Raw genomic sequence first — 24,497 nt, forward strand, 5'->3', positions numbered from 1 at the left:
TGCATGATATGTCACAGAAACAAGCTGATATGTAATTGGTGGTACAAAAAGTATCGCAAAAGCAAACTAACGTGTCAGCAGTGGTACAAATTGTAACACAGAAGCAAGCAACATTTGTTAAAAACAAACTGACTGTCAGCTGCAATTCAGGCAGTAGTTAGCCAGCAACAACAAATCTCAATTGAGATAACGGAATTGCGAAATACGGAAAAGCAGTTTCCTCTTGAGATCAAAAAGATTACCCAAGAAATATAAACCATTAGATCGAAGCAGGAGGAAGCAGAAATTTCCGTAGGACAGTTACCAGAAAGTGCGATTAGCATAGCAAGCAAATTTCAGTAAGCACCAACAAGATTTCTCAACTAAACTAGATGAACAGGCATCCGCTAAAGAACAGCAGGTGATGCAATGTGTAGACGAAAGCATAAAAGAAACGGTAAGCAAATTGCCTATTGTCAGCTTACCAATTTCAGCGAATACTAGATATATTAGGGAGGTAAAAGAACAATTAGAAGCGAATTTCAAACAATGGAAGGGCGAAATAGTTCATTCTGCAGAAAATATTTCGAAGGATGTGGAACAGATTCGAAGGGCAGTAAAAGATTATAGAAATGAGCTGCTTGAAGCAGAGCGAACGCAGGCCTCGAGCCAAGAAACATGTTTTGGTAACGGACGTGCTTCGCCTATGGGAAATGTAAATTACAACGGAATACATGCAGTGCCACAAGCTAATAATGTATACGCTGCAATGCTAATGGAAGAAAAATTGTTGGAGCATTGATCAAAAATCAATAAACCCGGTTGTATTCATACGAGGATTTCGTGGAGTATTACCAAGGACGAGCCCGCCCAGCTACACGCGCGGTCTAACGCGCTGCTTCCCAAGCGGGAAGGCGTGCCGGTCCCCGGCAAGGATCCACGAATCCGGTCGGCAGTTTAGTGTCGAGGTCCGGTGTGCCGGTCAGCCTATGGATGGTTTTTAAGGCGGTTTTCCAGCTACCTCGGCGAATGCGGGCTGGTTCCCCTTATCCCACCTCAGTTACACTGCGTCGACGACTGCTGCGCAACACCGTTTCCACGTACGCGTACACCATAATTACTCTACCACGCAAACATTTGTTGTTGACTCGTCTGGTATGAAACGTTGGCCGAACCATGCAATAACCCTGGGTTCGGTGTGGGGCGGTGGTGTGGTGAGTGAACTGATGTGGCCTGTTGGGTTGTGAACCACTGAGGGCTACAGGTGGGACGAACCCAAGCCGGCGTTTCTAGGTCCCCGGTCTAATACAATACAACGCAATACAAGTAACAAGGGCATGGACTGAAGCGCAAAAGATAAGCCACGTTTCAGGGTATATCCAAGGTGATGGTGCGTTATGGGCCACGGATACGATGGATACATACGAAACTTAGAGGAACTTGAGAGGGTGTTTATCGCTAAGTGTTGGTCCCGTGGCGTTCAAGAACGATTAAGGAAAGAAGTATTTAACCAGGAATCTTTCTCTGCAAAATCTGTAAGTCGACGGCGATACTTGGAGAAGTATTTAAACAAAGCTAGATACTGGGACGAGGCTATAACGCGTAAAGATATTTTGCAGATTTTGAAGGCGAAACTTCCAGCTAAGATGCGAGAAAAATTAATACATGCCTCAGAGGAGAAGTTAGAAGAATTTATGTCCGTCTTTGAGAATTTATGTCCGTCTTTGACTCCATTGACTTGATCAAATGGTTCAAATGGCTCTGAGCACCATGGGACTTAACACCTGAGGTCATCATTCCCCTAGAACTTAGAAGTACTTAAACCTACCTAACCTAAGAACATCACACACATCCATATCTGAGGCAGGATTCGTACCTGCGAAAGTGGCGGTCGCGCGGTTCCAGACTGAAGCGCCTAGAACCGCTCGGCCATACCGGTCAGCATGAGTTGATCCAAAAGACATTAAGTCAAGAGCAGACGACACAACTCGTACTCGCAGGCGAATAATGCCTACAGCAGCCGTGCGAGCAATCAGCTGATTCAAGTAACAAATGTGAGTCGCGCCCCGCAGCACTTTAATAATGACGACCACCATCGCAACCAGCTTAGCGGCAATGGGAACTATTTCCGTTATGGCAAAAACAGAAAGATTTGACAATGACGGACGCAGTCTTCTGTGGCAATGAATAATGACTGGAGACAACAGACACCAGTTATAGAAGTGAGAGAGGGTGCAATTCATGCGAATGAATCGCGCTCGGAAAACTAATTCCGACCGAATCGTACCCCAGAGGAGCGGTCGAGGAAAGGCATAGGGGCGATGGGCAGAAAGTTCATATGATGAGATATAACTAGGGAAAATTAATAGAAGAGGAGCTTTGTGCTGACACAACCAAATGTACATAAGAATACTTATCAGAACCCTTATCTGCAGTTAAAGTTATAATAGAGGGTATTCCAGTGACAGTAGTTTCGGAAACGGGCGCATCGATAGATGCAGTATCTCTGAACCTACAGTATCTACGAACCTATTTAATAAATTAATGAAGAAGATCCAGTTACCGACTTTTCCTGCACAACATTGCAATTCCAACCCGTGAGGATGCAGACGATGCTAAAATTGAATCTAGGCAATGTAGCGATAACTTTTGCGTTCCTAGTAGTTGATAAATTAATAGTCGACTGTGTTCTTGGATTAGAGACTATCTGGGAGAAGGACGCATAATTATACTTCTCTACCGTGAAGGTAAACTTTTGGATCGACGAAGCCCTATCCCACGTAGACTTGCTAAGGTAAGAGGGAAAACATGGAATATACTGCCGAGGGGCAAAGTTACAGTTAATAATAAAAGAGTACCGCCAATTCAAGACAATTTCGATTAGAGTAATGCAAGTAGTAGACGTATCCGAGAAGATATAACAGGAGTTAAGTGAGCCAGAGCACCTTAAGGAAGAGCAAAGGACACAATTGTCTGCTCTGTTATGCACGTGTGCGAGAGTATTCGAAGAGCAACCAGGCATTATCAAGGGCTATACATGTCATCTGAACGTCAAGCCACACAGAACATACTGCCGTAGTTTTCATCCCATTCCTTGGAAACTACGCAATGCAACGGACCAAGAAATGCAGAGGACGTTAGACTGGAATCTGATGAAACCTTCAAACAGTCCCTACCAGTGTGCTTCTCGTTGTGCCAAAACCAGGTGGAAAAGTACATCTAGTACTCGATGCTCGTGTAATTAACACAATTATTGTACCCATATGTACTCATCGAGAAAACATAAATGAGCTGATTCAAAAGTTCAGTGGAGTGAAGTATTTTACAACAATTGATTTGCATGTTCCATACTGGCAGGTCAAGTTATATGTTAAAATGTTCAAATGTGTGAATTCCTAAGGGACCAAACTGCCGAGGTCATCGGTCCCTAGACTTACACACTACTCATGCTAACTTATACTAAGAACACCCATGCCCGAGGGAGGACTCGAACCTCCAGCGGGAGGGGCCACGCAGTCCGTGACATGGCGCCTCAGACCGAGCGGCCATTCCGCGTTGCGTCAAGTTATATGAAGATTCAAGAAAGTATACAGCATTTGTATATGCCGGTAGTATTTCAAGGTTCTTCCATTCGGTTTGAATATCAGTGCAGCAGTATTCATATCCGCATTGAATGTAGCATTAGGACCTGAACTAAGCAGTCAGCTAACATTATTTGCAGATGACATCCTGATAGCTACAGATACCTGGGAAGAACATGTGAGTATACTGACATGAGTATTAGAGAGATTTTCTAGTGTGGTAATAACTGCGAATCTAATAAAGTCTCATTTCTGTCTGGAGAAAATAAAATTCTTAGAGCATTTGATAAATTCAAAAGATATTTTACCCGATCTGGAGAAGATCAGCGCAATAAAAAATTTGCCTGTTCCTACAACTAAACGGCAATTAAAAGGATTTCTAGGTCTTGCATCGTTTTTTCGTCAATTCATTGAGGATCTGTTGATGAATTCTGAGCCATTATTAAATTTTACTTTGGCAGTGGACTGAGGAATGTCGACGAGCATTCGAAGCAATCAAGCAAGCTTTGTCCAATGCGAAGATTCTATATCATCCTTATATGTCAGATGAATTTGGATTAATGACTGCTGCTTCATCTGTTGGTTTGAGTGTATGTCTGTGTCAAATTAGAATAATAAATGTCAAGCCCACCTTTTTCCCAATAGTTTTCGCTAGTAGGACACTGTCAAGTTGCGAGCGATCTTATACTACAACAGAACGGGCGTCTGTTGCAGTAGCGTGGCCATTCAAAAAGTTTCATTGTTATTTATATGGACTAAGAACCACAGTCTGTTGTGACCATCAACCTGTAAGCTATTACATGCGAGGTTAAGAAAGTGGACGGTCACTCTTCAGGAATACCAATTCCGCATTGTATATATCCAAGGAAAGGAGAATATCATAGCAGATACATTATCCAGTCTTCCAGAAGGTCTAGAAGGAGGCATCATTTCGGATGAAAATGAAGACGAGTTTCCAATATTATTGATAAGAGATGAGGCAAACGGAAGATAATATTTAGAGTTATGTGGAGATATGGCGAGACCCCAACAAAGTAATTCAAGGTGGATAAACATTCAACATAAATTAGAAGATCCACAAGAAGATAAAATAAGCCAATACTATAAGGTAGTGAATGATGTACTATTTCATCGTCAGAGCAATATGAATCAGAATTGGTGTGTGTGTATACCCGAATAATATGAGGGGAGCTTAATAACGTATACTCACAACACGTGGGGACATTTTGGTGTTGCGAAACGTGCAAATAAACAGAGAAAGTACTGCTACTTCCCAGACTTCTTTAGGAAAGTATGGAGGGTACTGAGAAAATGTATAATATGTCAGAAAACAAAACCGAACAACAGACTCACCAAACAACATAGCAGACAGTTGTGCCGAACGACGTGCATAGCGAGTAAAGGTTTGAAGATTTCAGATGGAGCAGATGACGACGAGGAATTTCCGCGAGATCGACGCTGCGGAATATATCTCCTGGTATTTAAAACGAAATATTTATACTTTCCAGGTTTTCAGGAGAGTAAAGATAAGAGGAAATAAGGAACTACGCTAAACCAACTAAAACCAATAATTAAAATAAAACACACATAAAGAATATTTATTTATAATAATAAATAAATAAATAATATTTTTAATTAACTAACCAATTATAATGTACTAAAACAGAAATAACCCCACAGTATCTGATGATAAGATCAGTGATGAACATCTTGAGTATGTCAGCATGAAATGCGACGATCACGTAAAATCGGTATTGCAGTTGCTGTTGTTGTTGTTGTTGTTGTTGTTGTTATCTTAAATCCAAGACTGGTGTGATGCAGTTGTCCATGCTGCTCTATCCTGTGTAAGCCCGTGCACGCATGGACCTGCTTACTGTATATGTCTCTCAGATTCCCTCTGCAGTTGTTTTCCCTACACTTCCCCTAGTTCTTAACTGAGATTTATTCATACCTCAGAATATGTACCATCAACCGATCCCTTCTTTTAAACGTCTCCGCAGTTTTAAGGATTTCAGACGTTTCTCATTGCCACTGAGAGTAATATCTACTTCGCTCATCTTCTAGGAGGTGTATGCATTAAATTCAGCCTAAGAAGTAAATATGAGACGTTTTAATTCAAACATCTGTCCAACGATGAATGAAATTGACATTAGCGCTAATTTTGTTGAGAAACAGCTGATTTGGAAAGAGTCAGTATAGGGAACACGAAGACTTAGATTTGTTGGAAAGGTTCTAGGAACGTGTGATGCATCTATTAAGGAACTAGCTACAAAATGCTTGCCCGCATCTCGTGGTCGTGCGGTAGCGTTCTCGCTTCCCACGCCCGGGTTCCCGGGTTCGATTCCCGGCGGGGTCAGGGATTTTCTCTGCCTCGTGATGGCTGGGTGTTGTGTGTGATGTCCTTAGGTTAGTTAGGTTTAAGTAGTTCTAAGTTCTAGGGGACTGATGACCATAGATGTTAAGTCCCATAGTGCTCAGAGCCAGAGCCACAAAATGCTTAAGACCTAGTACGACCAATTCTTACTCTTCCAGTGTTTGGATCCCTTATCGAGTAGACGTTAAAATAAATTTCAAAAGAATTCGGAGACAGCGGCTAGTATTGTAACAGGACAGCGTACCACAATACTTAAGCGTAACAAACACGCCGCAAAGCTAAAGTGAGAGTTCTTCGAAGGAAGACGATGTAGTTCACGTGAAACCCTATTGGGCAAATTTAGAGAACCTGTAGTCGAATTAAATGCGATACTTTCAACTATAGCCAGTAACGAAAGACAAACATTCAGCATATATTGCAGAGGGCCCTGTCCTACAGCCAAGAGAATAGAAGAGAATAGAAACAGTCATTTCATCCTTCATGTGAACACAGAAAAGAAATCTCCCAAATTCTTAACTTCAGTTAAAAAAGAGTATTTTATCTTATAAACAACATTCAATAACACTTCAAAATACCGCACTGGTCTACAAACAAAAGCTGCAAAATGTATAGGAATCATAGAAGTAAACATGGGAATGAAAAATATTTGGACCACCAACGTAGTGGTAAAATGTAAAGAGGCAGTACTCACGTGGTGTCCCCTGAACTTGATGAGCTGCTTGACGCGGTCCACGACGTAGAAGTAGCCGTCGCGGTCGTAGCGCACGACGTCCCCCGTGTGGAACCAGCCTTCTTTGTCCCAGGCAGCGGCAGTCGCCTCCGGGTTGTTCCAGTAGCCCAGCGCCGCCGCGGGAGACTTCACCCACAGCTCGCCCTCCTGCTCGGGACCCACCGGCTCCTGCGTCTCCAGGTCCACCACCTGGGGAGCCACGAAGCACCTTTACAGAGCTTTGTCACTAATCGTACTCTCATTTGTGGGCCTATGCAGCTTCTAAGCAAAGGGCCCATTCTTCTCCTTATGCACATAAGCCGACCAATTGCCCTAGCGTAATTCAGTGACCGATAAGTAAACAAACCATTCACTTCGGCTCTTGTTAACGATGTAATTGATAGGCTACACCTGTTATTATAATTACAGCTAATGATTCATAATTAACATTTTAACTATTATAATTTATGGGCCAGATGGCAACTGAATAGCACACTTGCGCTCATGTTTGCCCAGATAGTAGCTCATGGTCAAATGCTTGTAGTGTCAAGTGGTAATTTATTACCCAAAATACCGTATTCCCTCCTTCACTGGTGCAGTGTGGTCAAAATTGTACAGCCCCCACCACACACACTTAGCATCCCCAGCAATCTGAGAGGGGACTTGGCATTCTTCATCTACACCTGACCTGAGCAACAGCGGCAGTAGCAGCAATAAATTCTCCTGATATTCTCAAAAATCCAGCAGAACATATCATAGAACGGTATTGGCTTACTTTTCGCAATTTTCGACAGACTATCATGTCCAGTGGTATTTTCTACAATACGTATTTCTTACTGTTTTGAGGTAACTTTACCGATATTTTGTAAGAGGATTCATGAAAAAACAGGGTTCGTTGCTGTTTTCCAGATCCATTGTTGTCCAACAGGTTTTTGGCCCAATTATCGCGAAGACACATGTAACTAAGGATTTGTAAGTACCACCACCTTAACTGCCACACAGGAACCGCAATGCAGGACGCTATTTACAAATTTGTGGGATTTGCTGATTTTCTCCCACTTCTTAAGAATACCTACGTACGCCGGCGGAGCGGTTGTAGGCGCTTCAGTCCGGAACCGAGCGACTGCTACGGTCGAATCCTGCATCGGGCATGAATGTGTGTAAAGTACTTAGGTTAGTTAGATTTAATTAGTTCTAAGTTCTAGGGGACTGATGACTTTCTGATGTTAAGTCCCATAGTGCTCAGAGCCATTTGAACCAATACGTACGTAAATTTGCCTGTAAACCACTGCTGTCACCTTGTACGCCCTGCAAATACACCGATTTATGATGCTATTTACAGATTTATGTCAACTCTTTACTATTTTACCGTTTCTCTCTCACTTTTTAAGGAAGACAAACACACACACAGGACATCACTAAATAATTTGTGCTGTTGCTAACACCACCACTGAGGATAGGAAATAGGAGAACTACACACTCTATTTAAAATCAACACAAGAATAATGGCTTCCACGCTCTTCATAGTGTACTTCTGTCACGCAACATAATCCGCTGTTTAACAGCCTATCCAGTTGTGTTTTGCTGGCCGCTGTGGCCGAACAGTTCTAGGCGCTTCAGTCCGGAAGCGCTGCTTCTACGGTCACAGGTTCGAATCCTGCCTCGGGCATAGATGTACGTGATGACCTTAGGTTAGTTAGGTTTCAGTAGTTCGAAGTCTAGGGGACTGATGACCTCAGATGATAAGTCCCATAATGCTTAGAGCCATTTGAACCATTTTCCAGTTTTGTTTTCTCAAAATGCACTTGTTTTCTGTCGTTTTTCTGTTTTTTACAGTTCCAGCCTTTACCTTTACAAACATTGGTGTCACGAGATCAGCCATCTAGACGTTCACCTGTCACATTGTACATCGAGCAGACAAAAGTCATGGGAGAGCGAATGCACATATACCGATGGCAGTAGTATCGCGTACACAAACTATAAAAGGGAAGTGCACTGGCGGAGCTGTCATCTGTATTCAGGTGATTTATGTGAAAATGTTAAGAGGGGACTACGACCGCGCGACGGGATTTAACAGGCGTTGAACGCGGCCTGTTAGTTGAAGCTGGAAGCATGGGGCATTCCATTTCGGAAATCATTAAGGAATACAGTATTCCGCGATCCACAGTGTCAACACTCTACCGAGAATATCACATTTCAGGCATTATCTCTCGCGACGGACAACACAGTGGCCGACGGTCTTCACTTAACGGCGTTTGAGCAGTGCTGTCAGTGCTAAGCAACAAGCAGCACTGCGTGAAATTGCCGCAGAAACCAGTGTGGGACGTACGACGAAACTATACGTTAGGACAGTGCGGAGAAATCTGGCGTTAATGGGCTATGGCAGCAGACGACCAACATGAGTGCCTTTGCTAACAGCACGACATCGCCTGCAGAACCTCTCCTGGGCTCGTGACCATGTAGGTAGGACCCTAAACCACACCTTGGCCTGGTCATATGAGTCCCGATTTCAGTTGGTAACAGTTGATGCTAGGGTTCGAGTGTGGCGCAAACCCCATGAAGCCATGAACCCATGTTGTCAACAAGGCACTGTGCAAGCTGGTAATGGCTCCATAACGGTGTGGGCGGTGTTCACTTGGAATGGCCTGGGTCCTCTGCTCCAATTAAACAGATCATTGACTGGAAATGGTTATGCTCGGCTACTTCGAGACCACTTTCAGCCATTCATGGACTTCATGTTCCCAAACATGTCACTGGAACACAAGTACTCGCGACTTTTTGAAGAATATTCTGAACAATTGGGAGGGAATGATTTGGCTACCCACATTGCCCGACATGAATCCCATTGAACATTTATGGGACATAATCTGCACCAGGAGCACGTCAGCGGTTATGAACAGGTATATAGGCAGCATGGCTCAATATTTCAACAGGGTACTTCCGACGGCTTGTTCACTCCGTGCCATGTCGAGCTTCTGCGCTACACCAGGCAACAGTGGGTATCACATGATTTTTGTCACGTCAATGTATTATACACTACTGGCCATTAAAATTGCAACACAACGAAGATGATGTGCAACAGACGCGAAATTTATCCGACAGGAAGAAGATGCTGTGATATGCAAATGATTAGCTTTCAAAAGTATTCACCCAAGGTTGGCGCCGCTGGCGACACCTACAACGTGCTGACATGAGGAAAGTTTCCAGCCGATTGCTCATACACAAACAGCAGCTGACCGGCGTTGCCTAGTGAAACGTTGTTGTGATGCCTCGTGTAAGGAGGAGAAATACGTACCATCACGTTTCCAACTTTGATAAAGGTCGGATTGTAGCCTGTCGGGATTGCGGTTTATCGTATAGCGACATTGCTGCTCGCGTTGGTCGAGATCCAATGACTGTTAGCAGAATATGGAATCGGTGGGTTCAGGAGGGTAATGCGGAACGCCGTGCTGGATCCCAACGGCCTCGTATCACCAGCAGTCAAGGACAGGCATCTTATCCGCATGACTGTAACGGATCGTGCAGCCACGTCTCGATCCCTGAGTCAACAGATGGGGACCTTTGCAAGACAACAACCATCTGCACGAACAGTTCGACGACGTTTGCAGCAGCATGGAGTATCCGCTCGGAGACCAGGGCTGCGGTTACCCTTGATGCTGCATCACAGACTGGAGCGCCTGCGATGGTATACTCAACGACGAACCTGGGTGCACGAATGGCAAAGCTTCATTTTTTCGGATGAATCCAGGTTCTGTTTACAGCATCATTATGGTCGCATCCGTGTTTGGCGACATCGCGGTGAACGCACATTGAAAGCATTTATTCGTCATCTCCATACTGGCATATCACCCGGCTTGATGGTATGGGGTGCCATTGTCTACACCTATCGGTCACCTCTTGTTCGCATTGACGGCGCTTTCAACAGTGGACGTTACATTTCAGATGTGTTACGACCATTGGCTCTACCGTTCATTCGATCCCTGCAAAATTCTACATTTCATCAGGATAACGCAAGACCGCATGTTGCAGGTCCCGTACGGGCCTTTCTGGATACAGAAAATGTTCGACTGCTGCCCTGGCCAGCACATTCTCCAGATCTCTCACCAATTTAAAACGTCTGGTCAATGGTGGCCGAGCAACTGGCTCGCCACAATACGCCAGTCACTACTCTTGATGAACTGTGGTATCGTGTTGAAGCTGCATGGGCAGCTGTATCTCTACACGCCATCCAAGCTCTGTTTGAGTCAATGCCCAGGCGTATCAAGGCAATTATTAAGGCCAGAGGTGGTTGTTCTGCGTTCTGATTTCTCAGGATCTATGCACCCAAATTGCGTGAAAATGTAATCACATGTCAGTTCTAGTATAATACAATTGTCCAATGAATACCCATTTATCATCTGCATTTCTTCTTGGTGTAGCAATTTTAATGGCCAGTAGTGTACTTTTTCTCTAGACAGAGATACCACCCATCCTTTTTCTTTCGAACATATTAAGTTTCGTGTTAATCAATTATCCAACAGTAAAATACAAATGGTTGATTGATGATGTTCAAATGTGTGTGAATTCCTAAGGGACCATACTGATGAGGTCATCAGTCCCTAGATTTACGCACTACTTAAACTAATTTTTGCTAAGAACAACACACACACACACACACACACATACACACACACAAACGAGGGTGGAATCGAACCTACGGCGGGAGGCACCGCTTAGTCCGTGACATGGCACCTTCGCGCGGCTGACTGATGATGTTGCGCTCGATCTTTCTTTTGTGTGACGCAGCCTTGAATCTTACAATTCGTGTCTATCTTTCGTTAGATGTCTAGTTCACTGCACATGGTACCGTATGCTGCTAGGTACCTAAATTTCTCCACTGAGTTAAACTTAAATATAATTAGGTTTTAGCACGTAACATAAGGTACAAAAACAAAATTATAAATAAAATTCAGGAATTCTTATTTGTCAGAAAGAATTTAACAATAATTTAATTATAGCAAACAGACTAATTAACAAAATTATTTAAAATATTTATAAAATACCGATGTTTGAAGAGACTGAAAACGTCTTAGTCGCTATGTAACAAAACTGCTCACTATATAGTCCTATCTTTTCTGTTATTCAACTCATTAAGGACACTGATGGAATCAATAATAGTGGAGAAGTACACTATACAACGTTCCAAACGTTATTGTGGAGTCTGAAAGTGCCCTCACAAAACGAGAAGCTAACCTGTGTACCGCCATTCTTATACAGGCTATATAAGAAAGCAAGAAAGAAGAAAGAATTCTGAGGATACTTTGGCCTCCACGTTGAAAAGCAGCTTCCCGGAAGAGCCGGCTGGAGGGAAGGTCTCAGGCGCTGATCCCAGGACAAGTATGGACTCCGTCGAGCCGTACCTGCATAACGGAAAAGCACCAGTATACGCAAACCACGTCAACACTACAAGTTCACAGCTTCAGATTCTTGCTTTCGGATGCGTGTTTCTCAAACTATTTTCGTATGTTACGATTTGGGCATTTATGTTCCCATTGCAGACAACTAAAAGTATGTAAGTAGGCTGTTTAGGTTTTTTTATTGGTAACGCCACCTCTGTTTGAAAATCACTGGCTGTGCTGTGTGCAGTCTGTGGCTGCTTTGCATTGTTGTAATACTCGCCATTGTAGTGTTAGGCAGCTGGCTGCGAACAGCGCGTAGCGTTGGGCAGTTGGAGGTGAGCCGCCAGCAGTGGTGGATGTGGGGAGAGAGATGGCGGAGCTTTGAAATTTGTCATGAACTGCTATATTTATAAATGATGATATCAAGGTAAATACATTGTTTGTTCTCTATTAATATCTTTCATTTGCTAACTATCCCTATCAGTAGTTAGTGCCTTCCATAGTTTGAATCTTTTATTTAGCTGGCAGTAGTGGCGCTCGCTGTATTGCAGTAGCTTGAGCAGCGAAGATTTTTGTGAGGTAAGTGATTTGTGAAAGGTATAGTTTAATGTTAGTCAGGGCCATTCTTTTGTAGGGAATTTTGAAAGTCAGATTGCGTTGCGCTAAAAAATATTGTATGTCAGTTTAAGCACAGTCTTGTATAAATTGTTCGAAAGGGGACGTTTCATATGTCGACCCTTAGCCTAGGATACCTCACTGGAATCTTCTGATTTTTTTTTCTTGTAGTTTGTGTAATTAGTGTAGATTTTGTTTATTGCTAGCGCGTAATTGTAGAGAGAATCTCCATTGTAGTTGTAGTTTTTCATTGTTGTACAGTAAAATAGTTGTGGCATGCATGTAGATTTGCACCAAGTATTTCGCAGCTGCAATTAACTAGATATTATTTTCAGTGTTATGTTAATGTGTTCTCTTATTTTTGCTCTTCAAATTGTGTTTTTCTGTGTTGTCGTGTGGAATACTGTGACAATAATGGCGTGTGAAAAACGTAATACTAGGCTCCAAAGTAAACTGCGAAATGACAGTGAAAACGAAAGCAGTGTGTTAGCGCCACCGAGTAATGAATTAACTGATGTTCAAAGTAATAATTTGGTAATTGTGCATAGGGAAATGGAGCGGGCGGCAAACAATGGCGTAGACAGTGAAACAATTAGTGAGCAGGGAAGCATTATCGATCGGTCGGTCGGCAACAGCTCGCCCCAGGAATCCGAAATGACAGGACACAATTTCGCAAATACTGTAGATTCAGGTTTTGGGTCATCACCGTTTTCTCAAATAAGTCAAAACACATTTTCTGCTTGTCAAAATGTGAATGTTGCCGGTGCAAATGCACTGCCGAAAAGTGTAGAGAAACAGATTCCAGACACTAACACATTATTATTGCAATTAATGCAGCAAATGAAACAAAATCAGAGTCAAACACAGCAACAGTTAGACGCAATGGGACAAAATCTTCAAAAGTTAGACACAACGCTTGAACAAAATCAGAAACAAATGGGACAAAATCTTCAAAAGTTAGACACAATGGAACAACACCAGAGACAAACACAGCAACAGTTAGACGCAATCGAACAAAATCTTCAAAATTTAGACACCACACTTGAACAAACACGTGAGGATTTAACTAATGAGTTACATCACATTGAATCGAAATGTCAAAAAGTCTGTAACGACGTAAAAACACAAATTTGTGAGCATTTTCAACCTATTTTTTCGCGGCATGAAAATGCACTACAGAATCACGAAGCAGCCATAAAAGAACTGCAAACTACTGTTCATGAAAATCACGAGACCTTGCAAGCTAAATTTGACTCAGTTGCATCTACCGATTCGGTTACACAACTTGCAAAAACTCAGGAAAACTTGAAGGAGACAGTAGATTCGATTTCAACACAAATGGACACTCTGAAACTTGGTTCAGAAAAACACACTGAGGAAATGTGTTCACTATCGGAGAAAGTAGCCGAACTTTCGGATCAGGTCACTAAATTATCTACAAAGGTAGATGATGATCTGAATGACACAAGATCTGTAGCCTTCACTGACACAGAAGAGTATGAACAAATTAGAAAATTCAAACAAAATCAAAATCAAATCAATACACAGTACAAAAGAGAAATCCGGGAAGTACAAGATCAGTTGACGCAGGTAATACAAGAATTACGTATTTCAGAGGACACTCGCGCCCCAATATGGGAAGAGGGACTTAGAAATACGGAAAAGCCGCAAAATAATAACACAGGACATTTCGGAAATTATGAAAGAAATTGGCAAGGCGCATTGGATTTTGAGATGGAACCGCCGACACGACGTAACAATGACCGATATGCTACTCGCCGACACGATGATTTTGACTATAAGCTGTTTATTACTACACGCAAATTTAAAACATTTAAGAATTCTGGCAACGACATTCATCCACAAGCGTGGATCCATCAATTCTCTCATTGTTTTCCTCCCAACTGGTCATTAGAACACAGATTAGAATTTATGTGTGGCTATTTAGAGAATGAACCAGCTGTAAGAATGCGATCGGTCATTCACGATTGCCACAGCGAAGGAGAATTTTATCATGCCTTCCTCTCAGCATATTGGTCTCAAGCTACACAAGACCGAGTAAAACATAGCATCATAATGATGAAACATTTCGAACTATCTGAATTTTCCAGTCTTGTGAAATATTTTGAAGACATGTTACACAAGAATCAGTATCTTTCAAACCCATACAGCCCCTCAGAACTCATCCGCATTTGCTTAATCAAATTACCTGAGCATTTACGACATATTATTTTAGCAGGACGTTGCAAAGAAGACATTGAGGCTTTTCAGGGACTGTTACAAGAACTGGAAATTGACACTGACAATCGCGGAACGCAAGCGCACAACAATTACAGATCACATCCGTCGCAATTCCGCGATGAAAGAAATAATAACTGGACGCGACAAGGCTATTCTCACAACACAAATCGTGACCGAAACAGACACCACCCGTATGACAACCGTTGGCAGAGTAAAAATAATTACAGAGAAAGATCGCATTTCTATAGTAATGACTATCACAGAGACTACCAGAGAAACAGACAATATGGTAACCAGAACTATTATTATCAAGGGAGACAGAATACTTTCAGACGCAACAGTTCAGCGCGCAGTTACGATTCAGGGAGAAATTCTCCACCACATGACCGACAAGAAAGAAATTATGAAATCTACCGACATGACGACAGACGAGATATTCGTAACGACAGACCTGAATTGCATCAGAACTGGCGGGATTTAAACAGGGCAGGGCCTTCTCGTCAGAGTGAATATGTAGAAGTTAGGTCTCCTAATCCCAATAACGGCGCGCGCCAACAAAGAGACAGACAATGACTCGCACAAGCAGGCAGCCGCGTGCGCCCGCTGGCTCCGAGAAAAATAACATAAGACGCTAGCCTTGAGAAAAATTTTAGCATTCTTTACCGACGTATACCGCATGATAATTGCATTCAAGTTCAAACTCTGAGTACTATGAAGAGTAAAGGATTGCACCACACTAAACATGTAAAACCTTTTATTGAAAGATAATCTGCTTTTTAACTTAGTCTTCGCCATAAAATTTTTCACTGTACATTACTAGTATGCATTGTCAGACTTAGAAACTGTTACCATGCAACAATGTTTGAAGTTAAATATCCAGTCAAGAACAAAGGGATCTTATTTAAGCAGAAATTACGAATGCATTGTTATAGTGAACAGACGACACAGTGTTATTGTGTGTGTACATTCTTGCTTGTTTGTTGCACGATTACGTAACGACTATAAGGCTCACATACCTAGAACATTTACCAGTACTGCTAATGAGATTTTAATGCAACATTTTGGTTTACTTGCAAATACATTATGGATTCAAGGTGCTTTCTGAGAGATACCAGGTGACACAGTGGTTAGTTTATTTGACAGCTACACAACTATATCACGACGCTACTAATGTGTGACACAATTCACCTTGTTGCTTTTGCGGTGTATCTGTTTTATATCTGCACAGTTTTTCTGAATTCTTCTGGAAAGTAAAACATGTTTTAGTAGTAACTTTTGTGGTATAGCTACAAGGAGACAGCCTTTTCCGTAGCACAACAATATGTTACAACACAGTACTTTCCGCATCACGGCAATTAGCGTAATAACTAAGATATCTATACGCAAAGCATTTCACTTTTGTGTATCATGAGGTAAGTACATTGACTTCTGCAGAACTTAGCTTTCGGAGGACGATAACTACGACACTTCCACAGAATTATCTTACAGCAAGACGCACATTTAGCGCTACAGGACACGCATTTGAGTGATCAATTTTGTACTTAAACCATTTATTTTTCAAGATTTTTGAATTACAAAGAAAGTTTTCCATGATATATTTCATTCCATTGCTGTAATTTGTAACACCTGAGGGTATAATTACATTTATCCTCAGGGGGGTACATGCTTATTTTGTGTACCATGTGTGTGGCAACCACAAGGAACCCTAGCTAATATGGTATTTGCTTATACAACTTTACACATCGGTACCATATTTCTCTAACACATAAATTACACAGCTATCCGATTATTTAACAAAGAAACAAACATTTATTTTACTGCATCGGTGACACATGTTTACGCAATTACACAGTTGGATAACTTCACACTTATGAAACTGTATTTTGTCTGTACTTTGTAAACTGTTCATATTTTTTCGGAACCATTGTGGTACTATGAGAGCTTTGAATGATGTATTTGGTATGGGATCATGATTTTTAAGGTACGTTTGAGGTAGATGACACTTTTGAAATGAGCAGAGAATTTTTTTTTAGGTTTTGAAATTATTGGAGGAAGCTACGACGATTTTGAGAATTGACTGAGGTGTTATGATGTTATTTTTACGACGACGATGTGTATTATGCTGGTGAGGTATATTTATGATCAATAAGATGATGCTACCGTATATGAGGAATAAGAAGTATGTTGGAAACCAAGAATCGTACTTTAAGAATTATGAAATGTGCATAAATGCGTGAATGTATGACAATGCTGACGAAAATTTTTTTGGACACTGTTATATCAATAAGATTTTGTTTCTACAGATTTGCAACGCTAATTCTTGACCTGTGAAATATTTTTATATGAGACTGCCACTGTAGCGGAAACTGCTGTCGTAAATATTTCAGTAAGAAAGGTAAGTGACCTTGACGTAATGTGTCTTGAGCGGCCACCTGTGCCAGCCACCTGGAGAAACAGCCATTAGGTGGAGAGAAAAAAAAAGGGGGCCATTAACCTCGCTTCTGACATTCCTTTGTAGAGAGCATCGCAAATGTGATACGCTCATTACTTGGAAACATATCGTACTTTCTGATATTTACTGAAATGCCTAATGAAATGACAAGAAATAGTTTGTCTACACACCTGATTATGACTACTGTCTTTCTAGATGAGATATTTTTTTTACTACTTATGAAATGCCACATGGCTACTGAACGATGTTCTTATGCTTTGCTTTGTACATAGTTGCTTATTTCATTTGATATCTAGTTTCTAGCTGCACTGCAGCATTGGTTAAAATAAAATTTTATAGATGTACTAATATAAATATTTTCTGTCTCCAGATCCAGTAAATAATTTTATGATCTATTCAAAAAAACGAAGGAGCATAAAAAGATATTTCCCTTCACAGGAATTGCATATGGAATTTTCTTTTCAACTACTGGGTAATTTTTTTTGGTAGAATAACTTCTTGTGGTGCACCACTTTAATTACTTAGACATTAAGATGTGATTATACATTTCACTTATCTGCATTGTTATCTTTAGTGTACTATTTTTTTCTGCTTGAGCTATGTCATGTTTAGGTATAAGTTGCTGCTGTTTGCCAGGCATAGTGTTATTGAATTTGACTTTGTATTATTCTGTTAAGCCAGTTTTACTAATGATTTATTTTTATTGTTTGCTGCACATTGCCTTAGATTAGTTGTAATATTACAATTGCTTTGCTAATTTCTTAATGCTGCTTGCTTCGCAAATCTGCGTTTTTTTTCATTGCTGTTTATATTAATTGTTTTATGTGATGCTGCATTGCCTCGTCCATTGGTATATATATCTGAGCTCAGTAAATTTAAGTTAGCTTAAGAGGGGGTAGACTATATAAGAAACTAGCTATGATGGATGGGAAGAAATGCTTTGAGAAGCTATAAGAAAATGGTTTGGCCAAAATAGTGTTTTGAAAGAGGATATGAACCAAAAAAGTAGGGTTTAGGGACAACAGGTTTAGGTAGGATTTTCTTGGAAATAAATGATGAGGTAAGATAATGGTAAATAAATAATGAGGTAAGAAATATGTGAACAGAATATAGAAAGCATGCTTGGATAGGATTTTTTTGGCAGGTGCAAATGTCGAAATAAGAGGAACGATCTATGGAATGAAGTTTTAGGTTGGACTGCAGTACCAAATGTTACACTGAAAACGAACCCTGTCCTTTCCATTGTGTTATCCCCCTATGTGTTTGTGTACCCTTGTGTATTTGTTTTCTTCCTGTCTCTGTGTAGTTTCATAGAATTTTTTTCTCTTCTAATACTAAGCTACATTCACTATGATGAGGAATACTGTTATCCTCAAATATAATTGGCATTAATAATATGTTATTTACCTTGTAAATATGCTTAGACATTATTTATTTTGTTTTATTTTAATGCTCATGTGTGAAGTTGATGTTTTGAAAGTTATTCTGAACTTTTATGTATCTACTTATCTCATAATTCCTGTAACATTGATGTATATGTTATTTTGATTCTTTTGTAAAGCCTGTACTACAAATGTTATCTGTATTGTTATGTTCTTTAATGATGTATTTTGTACCTTTGTAATTGTACTCTCATGTTATAAAATTGTAATTGACAGCAGTTCATCAAATTAAGTAACTTGTAAGTTCCATTTCACTGCACACGTTTCTGTTGGTCATACTATATGGACAATATGTGACACGTAGGGACTGTTAGTGTTTGCACGTGTGTTAATAATTCAGCAAGGGACTGGATAACAGCATTGCTGGTTCTAAGGACAATTAAAAAAACTTTGTGAGTGCACAAGTGGTGGTTTATGGACTTGCTATATTATCCGCAAGACTCTTCAATGGTGATTGTGCACCTGCAGTCACAACAGATGGCTGCTGGCCATCTCTACAAGGACTACAGTGGGTCTGCATCTTTGATGACCCGCCAGTACCATCATCTCTACAAGGACTACAGTGGGTCTGCATCTTTGATGACCCGCCAGTACCATTATCTCTACAAGGACTACAGTGGGTCTGCGTCTTTGCTGACTCACCAGTACCATTATTTCCACCAGGACTGCAGTGGGTCTGCACCTCTGGTGGCCCACCAATACCGTAATCTCTACCAGGACTACAGTGCATCTACTCTGTGATGACCTACCTACCAATGTTCTTCAAAACGTCGACTGACTCTGCTGTGGGTTTACTCTGTTGTGGCCCATTACCTGTCTGCATGTCGAGTCAGCACTGTCTTTCCGTTGGAAGGACAGCACTACTACTTCAAGACTGCATGGAAATCCACTACGTCTGTGTGCATTGTCTTTTACTGCTCAGTCTTTGAGAAAAACACTGATATTTTACTGTGATGAACGATTAGGACTGTCTTTATGGACTGTGAGAAAGTTTAGCTTTTGACCAACATTGTATCAATAAGTGTGTGCATTTGATTTCTTTGTTATTGTAATTGTGAAAAAAAAATTAACAAATATGTATTGGCCAGTGCCCAACAAAATTTGTAAAATTTTTTTGTGGGGAGCATGGGGGCTATGTAAGTAGGCTGTTTAGGTTTTTTTATTGGTAACGCCACCTCTGTTTGAAAATCACTGGCTGTGCTGTGTGCAGTCTGTGGCTGCTTTGCATTGTTGTAATACTCGCCATTGTAGTGTTAGGCAGCTGGCTGCGAACAGCGCGTAGCGTTGGGCAGTTGGAGGTAAGCCGCCAGCAGTGGTGGATGTGGGGAGAGAGATGGCGGAGCTTTGAAATTTGTCATGAACTGCTATATTTATAAATGATGATATCAAGGTAAATACATTGTTTGTTCTCTATTAATATCTTTCATTTGCTAACTATCCCTATCAGTAGTTAGTGCCTTCCATAGTTTGAATCTTTTATTTAGCTGGCAGTAGTGGCGCTCGCTGTATTGCAGTAGCTTGAGCAGCGAAGATTTTTGTGAGGTAAGTGATTTGTGAAAGGTATAGTTTAATGTTAGTCAGGGCCATTCTTTTGTAGGGAATTTTGAAAGTCAGATTGCGTTGCGCTAAAAAATATTGTGTGTCAGTTTAAGCACAGTCTTGTATAAATTGTTCGAAAGGGGACGTTTCAATTAGATATTTTCGTTTTCATCGATACTGCCGGAAACTTGCATAATCCAGTTAATGATAAGGTGCAGTTGCACCACGAAATAATAAGTGACTCAGTAACACAATGATTCTAATCCTGAATGAGTTCTTGCCATGCCATTCTCCATGTGCGGAAGGTATTGGGTAGGGTGACGTTGTGGGGTGGGGAGGGGGGAGGGGCAGCTGCGGGAGGGAGCGGGGACAGCGGTGTGTGCATGACAGAGAGACACAATGCATTCTTCACCAAGGTGGCTTACGGAGCATGTGAGTAGAAACTTAGATTTATATACGACGGCGAAATTCAACTTTCACTTGCTTTGCAATATGTGTTAAACCTAATTCAACCTAGTTACATCTAAAGTCCATCACTGTAATCACAGTTTAAAAAATTATTGCTTAAACAGTCTGGGAGTCATGAAAATAGATTTCTTAGTTTCTAATTTGGAGAGAGGGTTATTATAGCTAGGCAACTAGATTGGTCCAAGTAAGACAGTCGCTCTAGGCCGTCAAGTAGCTAGTCTTTACCGAATGCATTAAATTCACACCGTACAACACATGTACCGACTCAGTGACAACTTCGTGAGTCTTTATATCATGGCTTCAGAGAGCGAACAGTAGCTCTCTAAATTTGTATAATTTTTATTATGATATTATTTTAAAGGCACAAAATATTTCCAAAATAGGGATTAAACTTTTGATTGTACCAAATTACTTTCGTTCTCCTTGATTTTACATGTTATTTATTTTACATGCAAGATGTAGAGGATGTCATTGTAGATATTTTTATATACGATACCTTAATACGTTCACACGTCAGGTGTTGGTTCTTTTCTCTCTGTGTCGAACAGTGTTCCCACAAACACATCACAAACTTTACTACCTGATGTTTTCTGCACAGTCCTAACTTCACCACTAAGTAGTCCACACCTATCATCATAGACTAACTATTTTGCGTCCACTGTTCATCCTTCAACATCTGATCTGCTGCCCAAGGGAAAATAGCACTAATGACTTACTCTTGTCATATGTTCTTGGAAGTACTAACCAACCTACAAACATACGACACGTAATAGCTATAATTACTAGTATGCAAATGACATAAATGCTGCTGTAATGACGTTCATCAGTCACCAACAAGTATATCTATACGTACACAGATTACATCCTCTATTACTGTACATGTCTGTTCTACAATTGGTCACCTCCCACCGATATCTCCTTCTTGGGTGGGGTGAGCTTTGTATTTTCAAATGTGAACCACCACCCCCTCCACTCAATTTTTATTGTGTATTCGGATTACACGCCAAAAAATACGTATAGTTTACTCAAACCATTTTTTCCTTTCTTGTTTAATGGTGCTGTAATCGACAAACATCAAGTGTGACTGATTTAGGAATTAAGAAACGACGCATCTGAGTCTGTATTTCATTTACGATGTAAACGTAAACCTTTGTGGATTAACGGTAGATTTTGATGTTCGAACGTTACTTGAGAGTTGCAAATGTGATTGTACACTACAAATAAAGTGGCTAGATATTGCAATTTCCTGCAGTCGAGCTACTTGCATGGCAACATAGTTTTTTCTTCCCTACAGGGTTCATTGTGGTGAGTGCCTTGTTTTCGGTGGCCGCCCTCAAACCCGGCCATCAGGGTAGCGAATATCCGTGTGTGCTCCCATACAACGGCGCATCTTTCGCGTTGGCCGCTACGTGGCTACCGACGGAATGCAAACCGCAGCCACTTTAACAGCGTAAAATGGCCGTGAAGTGATAGTGACAGGCGCACCTGTTATGGATACATACTAGAGTGCTGCAACGCTCAATGTTTGACCGGTCACAGCTCGCCTGTTGACGGCGGGACCGAGCCACTCGTGTCCGGCCCCACACGACTCGGTTCGGCCACGTACTCGCCCCATGTCCGTTGTCCGGATTCCGGGCACGCGGATAACCGAGCATGACCGGTCACCGCTGACGTCTCACCTCGCCTCGCCCCGGCTCGCTGCACTGTACTGTACAAATCCAACGCCTCTCTCTCTCTCTCTCTCTCTCTCTCTTTCTCTTTCTCTTTCTCTCTCTCTCTCTCTCTCTCTCTCTCTCGCACACACACACACACACACAATGTATTTATCTCTGTCTCTCTCTCTCTCTCTTTTAATACAAAAGTAACGTTTCCAAGAACGGGTACGTAACGCAGCTAAATTCATAGATCACTTTCTTTTATAATATTTACTCCCGTCTTCCTAACGTCCGGCCATCCTGATTTAGGTTTTCCGTGATTTCCTTAAATCGCTCCAGGCAAATGCCGGGATGGTTCCTTTCAAAGGGCACGGCCGACTTCCTTCCCCGTCCGTCCCTAATCCGATGAGAACGATGACCTCGCTGTCTGGTCTCCTTCTCCAAAACAACCAACCAACCTAACGTCCGGGAATTTTGTGGTAAATAAAACATTGATCACAAGAGGCCAATCTGTGTTAATGTAATGAGTTGTAAGCGTCATATAGTGCATCTGATTATGCGAATTAGTCCACATATCAACTCTCGCAGCAAATGTTTTATTAATAACTTCCGCCGGTCGGTGTGGCCGAGCGGTTCTAGGCGCTATAGTCTGGAACCGTGCGACCTTTACGGTCGCAGGTTCGAATGCTGCCCCGGACATGGATGTGTTTGATGTTCTTAGGTTAGTTAGGTTTAAGTAGTTCTAAGTTCTAGGGGACTGATGACCTTAGAAGTTAAGTCCCATAGTGCTCAGAGCCATTTGAACCATTTAATAACTTCGGCAATAACATAATGTTGTGTCTAGTTCATACAGTCTAGACACAATGAGGTAGCTAGGTGCACGCTAAACTAACGCAGACGGGCTTGAAGTTCTGGAACATGAGACTTATTAATGAATAAGAAGAAAAGTACGTAGCGTTTTAATACTTATCTTTAATTCTCTTGTTGGAATACATCTCTCTTGAATATTAGTACGCTATAAGCACTGATACAAATGGCGCCTTGCTAGGTAGTAGCTAGGGACTAAGCTGAAGGCTATTCGATCTGTCTCTCGGCAATTGAGAGGAAAGCTTCGTACGTCTGGTCGCAAGCTATGTCGTCCGTACAACTGGGGCGAGGTCTAGTCCGTGTCTTGTGACCTGCCATGTGGTGGCGCTAGGTTGCGATTACACAGTGGCGACACGCGGGTCCGACATGTACTACAGGACCGCGGCCGATTTAAGTTACCACCTAGCAAGTGTGGTGTCTAGCGGTGACACCACATTCCTCCCCCGCAAATCGGCGAACGGTCGTGAGATAAGGCTTCCGCCCGCCGTGGGGAGGACCCCATGTTGACGTATGCGATGAGGTGGGGAGCCTAACAACAGGCGAGGCTGTGCCACCCGCACCCGGCCATTCGGTCCGAGGGGAGCTAGGAAACGCCTGCAAACCTAGTCCAGGGTGCACGTCAACATGGGGTGTATGCACACGTAATGAGACAGGAGGGGCCGAAGGGTCGACCTCCATGTGGTCGGAGCACCCGACGGGCGAAGACGACATCTGGTCCGGAGCGGGCAAGAGGTCCATGGCGGAGGACGGCTGGTCACGGGAAGCGAGCGGCGGCGCGCGACCCAGGGAGGTGCGTGGCGGCTGCAGCGAAGCGTCCACTGCGGGCGGCGCCGGCGGCAGCTGCGGCGGCGGCGCGACGCCATGAGGCAAAATGGAAGGCAGCGTCGGTAACACCTGGGGATGAGGCGAGCCAGTAGATGGGTCCGCAAGGCGCTGACCTGACGGCACCGTCGCTGAAAGCAGACGGGGAGCGGCAGAACCCAGGCGACGACAGAGGCGCAGCTGATTGAGATGCCGACGCACCTCACCAGAGGCCCCCAAAACCAAATACATCGCGCGGCCGAGGCAGCGAAGAATGCGCCCTGCGAGTCAACGCTGTGAACCGCGATAGTTGCGATAATAGACAACGTCGCCAGGAGCAAAAACAGGAGTCTGCCGCTGCACAGGAACCTGATGCGGCGGATGCAGCAAAGACAT

The 24,497-nt window shown here is 42.3% G+C and overlaps 1 protein-coding gene across 4 annotated transcripts in view; it reads right to left on the reverse strand.

The window, feature by feature from the left end:
- The window catches only part of LOC126236730 (luciferin 4-monooxygenase-like), a 223,639-nt gene that overhangs the window by 12,624 nt on the left and 186,518 nt on the right, over nucleotides 1–24,497 (reverse strand). For all 4 annotated transcript variants that reach the window (XM_049946259.1, XM_049946256.1, XM_049946257.1 and 1 more), the window contains 2 exons: nucleotides 11,943–12,042; nucleotides 6,626–6,853 (listed from right to left, as the gene is read on the reverse strand). In XM_049946259.1, the coding sequence (XP_049802216.1) occupies nucleotides 6,626–6,853; nucleotides 11,943–12,042 (328 nt within the window). The remainder of the gene's footprint in view (nucleotides 1–6,625; nucleotides 6,854–11,942; nucleotides 12,043–24,497) is intronic.

Source organism: Schistocerca nitens, chromosome 2 (genome assembly GCF_023898315.1).
Source record: "Schistocerca nitens isolate TAMUIC-IGC-003100 chromosome 2, iqSchNite1.1, whole genome shotgun sequence".
In the NCBI taxonomy this organism is placed as follows: Eukaryota; Metazoa; Arthropoda; class Insecta; order Orthoptera; family Acrididae; genus Schistocerca; species Schistocerca nitens.